We start from the raw sequence: 11,405 nt of genomic DNA, 5'->3' as shown, positions 1-11,405 counted from the left end.
AATAAAATGCAGTAATGGCATATATTATCTTTTAATCTGGGGTTTTGCATACGAAACATTCAAATAATATTATATGATATAAAATATTATGTTCAGTGTATTTAAAAATATCCTTTATATGTATTTTTTTATTAAGTCATCTTAAAAAAAATACCATTAAAAAGTATCAACGGTCATTTAAACTTAGCCTATATTGAAAATGATTTTTTTTCAAAAAGAAAAGTTGTATAAGGGGAAAACGTATATTTTTTATAACATATAAAAATATGTAAATAAAAACTATACAAAATATGGATATATATATATATATTTAAGTATATATAAAACTTCATTATAATAACCCATTAAAGTGGTAAAAGCAAATATTCATATATATTATATATATAATAAAAAATAAAAGAAAATAATGAATAATAATATAATAATTTTTTAAATTATGAATACGCATAGAAAATGCATTTGCTTAAATATGTTTTTTATACTATTGAATAGTATGGGTATATATTTATATACGCTACGCTAAAATTATTACTTTACTACCAAAAAAAATTGAAATAATAATAATGCATAAAATATGGGTAGCAAGTAACCGAGTTTATGTATTATTCAAATATATTTTCCCGCTTATTTTAATTTTTTTTTTTTTTTTTTTTGAATATAGAAAAAAAATTAATGTTGTATATTTATTTTTAATTTTGTAACAAAACGGAAAAAAAACAAATAAAGATAATAAGAACAATGGAAAAGGGGTTAATGGATGAAGTAATAGTTTTGGGCTATTTTTCTTCGTGAATTATCGACTAAGAAGAAGAATTTAAGAAAAAACATAATTTTTGTAAACTTCCTGTTAATTTTGCTTTTATAACGTTATTTAATTCGTAATAATAACGCATATACTTTCCCAATTTGTTTCCATTTATCATAAATATTACGTTTATCCAATGATATATATTATGATATTTATATAATTAAATCATATATATGTAAAGAATTGATAATATTTTTTTGGCATATTAACCAAAATATAGAACGTTTTTTTGGAATATTTGATAGTTTAACAAAAAAAAAAACAGAAAATAAGTAATACCCAAAACGTAAATATAATATATTTTGCATATTTGCATTTCATATATTACATATGCAATATATCCATTCATATAAATTTTGAAGATACGAATAATCATAATTACGATAAAAAGATGGATCAAAATGGAAGTATAATAGAAGTAAGAGGGAATAACCTGTTAGTAAATCAAATAATAAATAATGAAAATGACAAAAAATGTAAGATACAATTTTTCAAATTAAAATTCAAAAGTGATAAATTGAGACAATATGAAATTAGCAGTACACTAACATTAGAATCTTTTTCTAAAGGGTATTTAGAAAGCGAAACAAATTTATTATTACTTTCTGATAATTCATTTTATACATATAATACTGAAAATAAGGAAAAGACACCTTTAGTATATTTAAACAATTGTGATCCTATAGATTTTGTATATTTAAAAAAAGATATAATATTTATTAAACAAAATAATAATTCTTTATATTATACTAATATGAATGGAGATTGTAATGTTTTATTAAAATTAATAGAACCTCTATTAAAATTAAATTTTTGTTATAATAATAAAAATGTTATATATTTAAAAACAAATAGTAGATTATATTTTTTAAAATGCATGTATTTAAAAGATAAATCTTTTAAATTAAAAAATACTAATATGAGTCTTCCATTGAGGAATAAAATGGATACAGAAGAATATGCATTCCATTCATATAAAAATCATTTATATAAAATTAAAAATGAATATAAGCAAGTAATACATGTATGTAGTTACACAAATAAAGAAGTTATTATTTACAAATTTGTAAAGGGTGTGTTTAAAAATAAAAAAAAGTGTTTAGCTAAATTGTGTATAGATAAATTAAATGGAGAAAACATAAAGGGGGCATTTTTTTTTAAAGTAAATACTGGGGTAGCTACTAACACAAATGTGCTAAATAGTTTTAATGATATAAATGAAGAAAACAACGAAATAAATGAAACAAAAAATAATGTGATTGATAATATGAAAGAAGATGAAGTCAATGTGCCTAATAACTCTGATAATGAAAAAAACAAAGAAAACAGTATAAAATTATATTTACTAGTTTTTAGTGAAAATGGGAAAGTTTTAATTTATTTTATAGATTATTTAAATCATGAAAAATTTAAATTTGGACTTGTGCATATAAACAATGCAAATCCAATTATATATATAGCGTTACCATTCAAGACAGTTAACATAAATAATGTTACTAATATATTTTATAATAGAGTAATAAAACAGAAAAATATAATTCAAAAAAAAAAAAAATCATCAAACAATTTTAATAAATATATGGAACATATATCAAATAAAGAAAAATATATAAATAGTAATTTTTTTATGGACACACTTTTAATGACTGAAAACATGGCTACTATTTATACTATACAAATCCATCATGACTTTTTATCTGATTTAGAAACTAATTGTGAAACAACTTCTCTAAGTATAATGGATTCTAATAATAAAATTATTGGAATAAAATCTTCAATGGATATAAATGATAAAAAAATTGTATTAAATAAAATAATAAATCAATCCAAATTCTCTTGTTATTCTGATAGTGATTCATATATTGATAGTGACATAACATGGAATAACAGTGACAAAAATATGGATGATGCATATTTGTGTAGTGATTATAGTTCAGAGGACGAACAAATAAAAAAGGGAATTACTGATTTGGAGAAAACTCAGGAAAATAAAGAAAATAAAACTGAAGAAATTAAAACTGAAGAAAATAAAACTGAAGAAAATAAAACTGAAGAAAATAAAACTGAAGAAAATAAAACTGAAGAAATTAAAATTGAAGAAATTAAAATTGAAGAAATTAAAACTGAAGAAATTAAAACTGAAGAAACTACTAATCCAACTAATCAATGCGAGGATACAAAATTAATGGAAATCCAAAAATTTGAAAGTATAAAAAATGAGCAAGATGGCTTTATTAATAATATAAATAGTGAAAATAATATTGATGTAAAACAGACTGAAGATATCGAATATAGTAAAGATAACGAACGAGAATGTGAAGAAATAAAAAATGATGATCATATTGAGAACAATCAAAATGATATTTCAGAAAATGGAATAAATTATTATGTAAAAAAAACTGACGCATTTTCTGATTCTACAGAATATAATAATTCAAGAGAAAATTCGAATTTATCTGCTCAGTCCATAGGAAGTGCAAATACCTTCAGCCCTTTGCCATTTTTGATTAATGAAAATGAAACTGATGAACGTGAAACCAATCAAGAAATGATGCAAATTGAAGAAGAAAATGTGACACCGTATAAGAAGGGGAAAGAAACAAACAAAAAAAATGGGGAAGATAATGATGAAGGAGGAGAAGAAGATGAGAAGAGAGAGGAAAGGGAAAATGAAAGAAAGGAAGAAAAAAAAGAAACAAAGAAAAAAGAAAATGATGGAAAGGAAAGAGAAAAAGACAAAGAAAAAGAGAAAGAAGAAAGCGACGAGGACGAAAACAAGCATTCAGAGAATGACGACGAAGAAGAAAACGAAGACGATCAAAATGAGAAAAAAAAAAAAAAAAAAAAAAAAAAAAAAGGTAATGACGAACAAATAAATGGTGACATAATACATGGTGAAGAATGTACAAAATTAAAAAAAAGAAAAAAAGAAAATGATGAAAAAAATGATGAAGAAAATGAAACGCTAGAAAAAAGTAAAAAATTTAAAAAAACAGAAAATAATAAATCAGAAAAAGAAGATAAAGTTGATAATATATTGCCAAATGATAAACGAAACCAAAATCATAACATTGAAACTGTGAATAATGAATCTAATTTATTAAATCAAAGTAATAAAACATGGAATTATATTAATGATGATGATGATGAGGAGAATTTAAATAATAATTTTATAGTTATGAGTTCTATAATTAAGATGAATTTATCTTTAAAAAGATATAAATCATTGAAGTCGATACTTAATAAAAATTATGGTAACGCGGTTTATGATACTATAAAAAATCTTGGAAAAAAATATTCTATAAAATTATTAGAATATATTTTAAACATGTTAACTGCAGAATGTCTTCTAATTATATATGCACTCCCATGGATTAAAGCTATATACGAAATATATGGTGATACGCTAAGACGAAAAAAGCATCGAATTTTAGTTACTAAATTATCTGAATTTACAGACTTAAATATAAAATGCAAATATATGATAGAACTAGTTACGAATAAAATTAATTACACAATTAATAATTTAATGAAAAATAATACCGATCATTCAGATATATTAACATACAAAGATGGAACTATAATGAAATAAGTTAAGAAGTAATGAACATTGGAGAGAGAAAAAGCGAAATATTTTATATGGTATTTATTTTTTTGGAGGGAAGGCAAATTGAGAAATCACTAATACATTTATATCTCACTTCATGCTTAATACTTTGTTATTTTTCTTCAGGTATGCATATGCATGTGCATATGTGTATTGCTATTTTTATTGAATTTTTATAAAAATTTATAATTATTTGTTTTTTTTAACATGAAAAATGCATAATTATGAATATTGTTTAAATTTTTATAATGTTAGCTATGTTTATAAATAACAAAAGGGGTTGGAAACAAAAAAATAATATAGCTCACCTTTTAGGCACAGTTTGTGCACTATTAAAATATATTGTTTGGGTTTAATCTATATTTTGCATAAATGCGTTTGTATACATTTTTATGTAACCATCTTTTTATATTCATTAATATAAATAAATATGTATATAAATATATATGTATATATTTTTAAATTAACTTTTTAATGTAATTAAAATTTTTTAAATAAATTATCTTTAATTAAAAAAATTAAAAACATATTAATGTAACTTTTTTACCCCCTAAATACACAGTTGTAATATTTAAAAGGGCATGACATACATATATTATGTGTAGATTTATGCGTATAATTAAATATATGCATTTAAAAATGTAATCACAAATTTACGCATTTTTGTGCATATATATATATTATTGTATTTTTTTAATTTTTCTCTTATAAAGTTGCTAATAAAATAAAAAATGAAAAAAATAAAGGAATCATTGCATGATGAAAATATTCGTGATGTTTTTATTTCCTACAAGGATATAAGTATGTTTTTTTAGTGTGTCCATATAACATTCGAAAATATAATTTCACATTTATTAAATTGGTTATCTCTTATGTATTTCCATAATATAAATATATGCTCTCTTCTTTTTATGCAGTACAAAATAATGAAAGTGAAACCAGCATAGAATCATACAAAGACGTAAATGAGTTTTTGGAAAATTCGGATGAATCTAATTCCAGTTATTCAAGTGAAAATGAAAATTCAGATTTTTATAATTCAAATTCCATAGGTGAAAAAAATAATTTTTTATCATTTGTTAGTAATAATTTTAGATCAAAAAAAGAAAAAAAATATAAAAAATGTTATACAACTAGCTACATAAATCATATGAACAGGTTAGAAGGAAATGATAGCAAAACAATAGTACCAAAAAATTAAATATTTTTAAAAACAAATAAACTTTAAATTAAAGAAAACATAATTTTCCACAATTTTTATTATTTAATTTTTTTTTTTTGAAAGTATCGAAAATTTTCCATTTAAAAGTTATAGAACCATAAATTATGATTTAGATAAAAAAAAGTAAGTATGTTTTTTTATGGATATAAATTAAAATAATATATTAAAAAATATATATGTATAATTACGTTTTTTTTTTTTTTTTTGTGTGTGCAAATACCAGAATATTAGAAGATTTTCATTGGAAGCCTGTAGGGGAAAATGTCCCAGATATTTCTTCAATAAATTTGTCTCGAAAAAAGGCATGGGATATAGGAAAAGAGGGTATAAAATGAACATATGGAAAATCAAGTAAAACAAGTGAACATATAAAAAAAGACAAAAAACATATTTTATTTTTATTAATTTTAATAGGATGTAATGGAATACTTATTAAAAATATATTTGAAAGTTATAAACAAAAAACATTGAACTACATGATATTAGACGGGACTAATATAGGTAAATAAAATATTTTATTTAAAAAAAAGTATATGAATATTTCACAAATAAATTTTGATTTATTCTATAACTGAATATCTTGTTCTATTTTTTTTTTAACAATTATTCTTAATTATTATTCCACCCAACATAATATATATATTTTCCCCAATTTTATATAATTAATATTTTTAGAAACATTTTTAACAGTTTATTCACATTCTTACCAAGAAACAATAAAAGGTATAAATCCTAGTGTGCTAAAAATATTCAGGTAAATATCACTTAGAATTTGTTACATATTTCAACATTTTACCAATATATTTATACATATTTATTTTTATGTTATACATACATCATACAGCTTTTATGACTTAGCCAGCGCTTATTACTTATACGATTTGAAACATATCCATATATTTAAAAGTTCCAAAGATAAGAAAAAAAATAAAACCATTATAATAAAAGGATTGAATGATAATTTTTATAATTCTATATTAATATGTATGGACGAAACGATTCGTTATTTAAAATATTCTAATATTAAAAATAGTATACTAAAAAAATTGGATCAAAAAAATAAAAAAAAAAACACTAAGATTGAAAATAAATTAGACAAAAAAACATATTTTGTAAAATCAGCTCAAAATGAAAACAATATGTATAACGACAATATAAAAAATGTAATATCTTTTAATAAAAAGAAACACATGGCCAATTGTGATACTTATTTAAGTGAAAATAAAGAGGACAAATCAAATAACAATTTCTCAAATAATAGTAATATCATTTCTGATACAGATATTAATTATAGTAAAGAAAAAAGTAACATTTCTTTAGAAAATATGTCATCCAATAATAATGAAGAATTTGGTTATGCATATATAAATTATATTATGAAAAAAGAAGAAAGAGAATTACATCAAACTGGTAAAATGAATAACAGTAATCTTGAATATTCATCTCATACATCTGATAGCAATGTACCATAAAAATTTTTTAAAAAGCAAAACAAAGCTTATATAATTAAATTTTAGTAGCTTATTTATTTTATTAATATTATAAAGTAGTGTCTATAAGAATTAGAAACTATGTGTATTGCTTTATCTATATTTATATACATATTTATAATTTTCAAGTGATGTAAATAACTAATAACTTTTAAAATCACAATATTAATAAGTGATTAAAATAATTATTTTAAACATAAGACATGTATATAGCGCGATTGACATATATACATGCTTTGTATGTAACATATATATGTATATATCTATACATATCTTTCGTTTTTTTAATGCATAAGATAAAAATATATTGAAATTGTCTTGTTATCCCTTATGACACACTTTTAAACATGTATATTTAAAAATTATTGAAAATTAATTATTTTGTTTTTTATATTATTACTATAAAACTAAATTAATATATTTTTCAGGAGATATATATTACAATAGGTTTGAAGTGGAAAAATAAAATGCGTATATATATAATATGAAAAAAAATTATGCAATATTAACAACGTTTTAAAAAATGGGTTTGCATTTTTATATATCATACAACGATTTAACAAAAATATAGATATGCATGATATATATATATATATGTTCATAGACACGAAATAATTTGTAAACAAAATATGCACTATATATTTATAAATAGTAAAAAAAAAGAAAAAAAATTGAGCAAAGAAAGGAATAAAATAGTATGTTACTTAGTATATTATCTAATACTACTATACGTATATTTTGGACATATAGTAGTAGGTATTAATCATTTTTTAAGCGTACTAATAAATTATATTGAATTTAAAAAATATGGTGTTGAAATTACAAATAAGTAAACGAAAAAAGAAAAAATGCATAAAATAAATGAAAATGAAACAACTACCGAGTTGTGAATAATAAATCTTACCATGAATATTAGGAAATATATATAATATTAATAATTTTAGCTTTTGAAATTTTTGTGATTTTGGCGATTAAAATGCGAATATGCATAATACATACACATGTGCATGGGTATAATGTATAATAATTAAACTGAATCAAATAAATAATTTTCAAATATTTTAACAAAAATTATATTTAAAATATCGTGAATAAAAGGGGTAATGATATTTAGAAATATTAAAGTGATAAGACAATGGAAAAAAGTTATATATAGGTTCCTTCATGTCATATATATATTTTAACTATTTATTTAATTTTTTTTAAAATAATTTATCAAAAAAAAAAATATTATTGTCATCGTCTCTTTAACTTCATAATGTAGTTGTTGTACTGGTCCTGGATTTAAAAAAAAAAAAAAAAGTATATATATATATATATATATATTTGTGAACACAATAATTAGTTAAGCCATATATTTGGGATGCATAACCGTTTGTTCAATATATGGAAAAGAGAAATGCAGTAAAAAGCGTATTATATTAATTTTATTGATAATGGTTGTTACCTCTAATGTTTTTAGTTTCAAGCAACTTTCGGGTATGTCCTTATAATTTAATTGTTGTTCTAAAGGTAGCAAAAGACAAGAGAAAAAATATATATATTCGTTTATAAAATAAATCGAATTTAGTAAACAGACACAAAATTTATAATTGCTATATGCTAAAATTATATATATATGGAAAAATTAATTACTGTATTTTTTTTTTTGTCCATAATAATCATTTTTAATTTTTTTAGTCAAAACGTGGCATTCGTGCTCATAATATTTGTATTCTACTTCAAATTCAACCTAGAAAAAAAAATAAATACCACAAGCGTGATATAATATATTGTATATACATAACAAATAAACATTATTAAATATATGAATGGAAAAAAACTTACTTGAAAACGGGGATGGCTATTTTTAGGATAGTTATAGCCAAATGTTCTTTTTGTGTAAAATCGAATTCTATTTAATGACGTATAATTTACAGTATCAAAATAATTTGTTTTTTGAAGGGAATATACAGCCTAATAGAAAAAAATTAAAACTATTTAAAATAAAAAATAAACAATGATTTGTGTAAAATAGGCATGTTTATAATTATTCTCTTTTATTTATAAAAAAGATGTATTGAACACATGTGCCTAAATTCGTTTTTTTTTTTGAAATATGTAAATGCATGCATATTTAAAACTGCATATTTTCTGAAGGCACAAACTATAAAGTATGATAATATTAATGTGTTTCACGCATAGATATGTATATAAATTTTTTACCCTTGGTTGCTCAAAATAGCTTGATAGAAAAAATATAACAAACATTATTAAAAATATAGAGATTTGTACAAGGGAAACATTTCGTTGATTATTATTATTACTATTACTATTGCTATTATTATTATTGTTGTGTGTATTTTCTGTATTAATATTAGTTCGGAATGCTCTATTATTACAAGTAGCAAAATTTATTCCAAAAAAACTACGAAATAAATCTTCGGGGGTAAATACATCATCACTATAATAGAAATGTGTTGCTCTATGTGTTGGGTAATGAGAATTCATTTCTAAATTATTATCATATTCATATCTTTTTTCTTTATTTATTAAATTTTGAAATGCTTTTGATATTTTTTTAAAAGCTTCTTCAGCCCCTTTTTCTTTATTCTTATCAGGATGATATATTTTCGCTAATTTTTTATAAGCGCTTTTAATAGTTTCATCATTACTATTTTTTGGTATACCTAATATTTCATAAAAATTATTTGTTCTTAATATTTTTTCGATACCATCATCTTTTGATTTATGCCGTTCATGTAAATTATTTTGATCAGCTTTATATGTCCTATTATTAGTATTACTGGATGTTGTATTATCATTTCCTATGTGTTCACTTTTATTTATTTTTTCTTCACATGTTTTTATTTGTTCAGTTATATCAATTTCAGGAAACATCCTTTTAGATTTTAAAAATAAATTTTTTGCATGACTGTAATTTCCTACTTTCATATATCTTGTTGCTAAATTGAAGCATTCATATGCTTCTTCTTTGTTCCCTATCATTTTCTTCGTATGTGTGTGTTAATTTATATCAACAATAAATGTATTCAGCTATTTTTTAAATATATTTCTCCCTTTATAATTAAATCTTTAATATTTCACCAGTGGTATTATCTTAGTTTATATTTTCTGTTATGTACTCATAAGCATAACCTGTTTGTATCTCTATTAATGTATCAGGTGTATCGCTAATCATAATTTACAGAAAACATATATAGTATAGTTTATATTTTTTAACTTTCCCTTTTATTCTTTTTTTTTTTTTTTTATTGTTCATACATATGTGTATTAGCACAGGAATAAACATACATAAATATATATAATATGTAATATTTATTTATTTACGGAATAATTATAGTCTGTAATAACGAACACCATTGGTCTTTAAAACATTATGTATTGTTATGATATTATTTTAATATCTAAAAATTATTCTTATTTATTTAAATATTACACATATACTAAAAAAGAATAATGCCATAATCTGTTCGCATGAAAAAAAATAATATTAATAAAATAAAATAAATCGCATTTGAAATGTCTGGGATATATCTTCAAATATTAGTTATACTATTTTTTGTAATTTTCATTTAAGGCATTCTTCTGTTAATATATACTTACTAAGATAATCATTCATATATGGCCATAGTATATATATCATGAATATGTATATTTTATCTTGTGTCTCAAGGGAAATATTGGACTTTAGCAACATATAAAAGTCCTTTAATTTCCTTTACGATTTTATTAAAAGAACAAAAAAAAAAAATAATTTAATATATAATAAAAACACATGTAAACATATATCACAGATATGAGCACGTATATGTAAACACATATAAACTGATTATAGATATGAACATATTCAATAAAAACATGTATAAATGGAAACATAAAAATATGAACATATAATCATCAGTTTATATATACGCGTATGATTATATTCATATTTTGAATTTTTGAAAAAGAAAAAACTAAATTTTATAGTTTAAGCTATTTTGTTTATCGAAATTTTTATTTTCTTTCCCTCCTCACAGTTTAAAATGTTTAATTTATAATTTATTAACCATTTTTGAAAAAGTTCCTCTAAAATATCGTAAAAATACTGTATATAACACTTATATTTATATAAAAAAATAATATATATATGCATACATAATTATACATATTGTTTTTTTTTTTTTTTATTTTCCTTCCTTTAATTTCAATACGAAATTTCTTATTTATTTTTATATTCCCTTTGTTTACAATTTTTTTTTATAATTAAAATTTTCTTATATAAAAAATAATAGC

The 11,405-nt window shown here is 21.2% G+C and overlaps 3 protein-coding genes across 3 annotated transcripts; 2 read left to right on the top strand and 1 right to left on the bottom strand.

Annotated features, from left to right (window-relative positions):
• Nucleotides 1–1,199: 1,199 nt before the first annotated feature.
• PY17X_0913500 (conserved Plasmodium protein, unknown function) lies at nucleotides 1,200–4,400 on the top strand (the record flags this gene model as incomplete). The annotated part of the gene is made up of 1 exon (XM_721165.2): nucleotides 1,200–4,400. The coding sequence occupies one exon, from the start codon at nucleotides 1,200–1,202 to the stop codon at nucleotides 4,398–4,400; it is 3,201 nt and encodes a 1,066-aa protein (XP_726258.2).
• A 746-nt stretch (nucleotides 4,401–5,146) lies between these two features.
• On the top strand, nucleotides 5,147–7,109 carry PY17X_0913400 (conserved Plasmodium protein, unknown function; the record flags this gene model as incomplete). Its single annotated transcript, XM_022955947.1, has 7 exons — nucleotides 5,147–5,216; nucleotides 5,333–5,573; nucleotides 5,701–5,760; nucleotides 5,861–5,961; nucleotides 6,052–6,138; nucleotides 6,313–6,391; nucleotides 6,482–7,109. 7 exons carry the CDS (start codon nucleotides 5,147–5,149, stop codon nucleotides 7,107–7,109), a joined length of 1,266 nt encoding a protein of 421 aa, XP_022812157.1.
• A 1,254-nt stretch (nucleotides 7,110–8,363) lies between these two features.
• On the bottom strand, nucleotides 8,364–10,115 carry PY17X_0913300 (DnaJ protein, putative; the record flags this gene model as incomplete). The annotated part of the gene is made up of 5 exons (XM_022955946.1): nucleotides 8,364–8,405; nucleotides 8,575–8,633; nucleotides 8,763–8,859; nucleotides 8,955–9,083; nucleotides 9,333–10,115. The coding sequence occupies 5 exons, from the start codon at nucleotides 10,113–10,115 to the stop codon at nucleotides 8,364–8,366; spliced, it is 1,110 nt and encodes a 369-aa protein (XP_022812156.1).
• Nucleotides 10,116–11,405: the final 1,290 nt, after the last annotated feature.

This window comes from Plasmodium yoelii (genome assembly GCF_900002385.2).
Source record: "Plasmodium yoelii strain 17X genome assembly, chromosome: 9".
Taxonomy (NCBI): domain Eukaryota; phylum Apicomplexa; class Aconoidasida; order Haemosporida; family Plasmodiidae; genus Plasmodium; species Plasmodium yoelii.
Note: the sequence above shows the minus strand (reverse complement) of the source record. Positions and strands in the feature narration are given on the sequence as shown.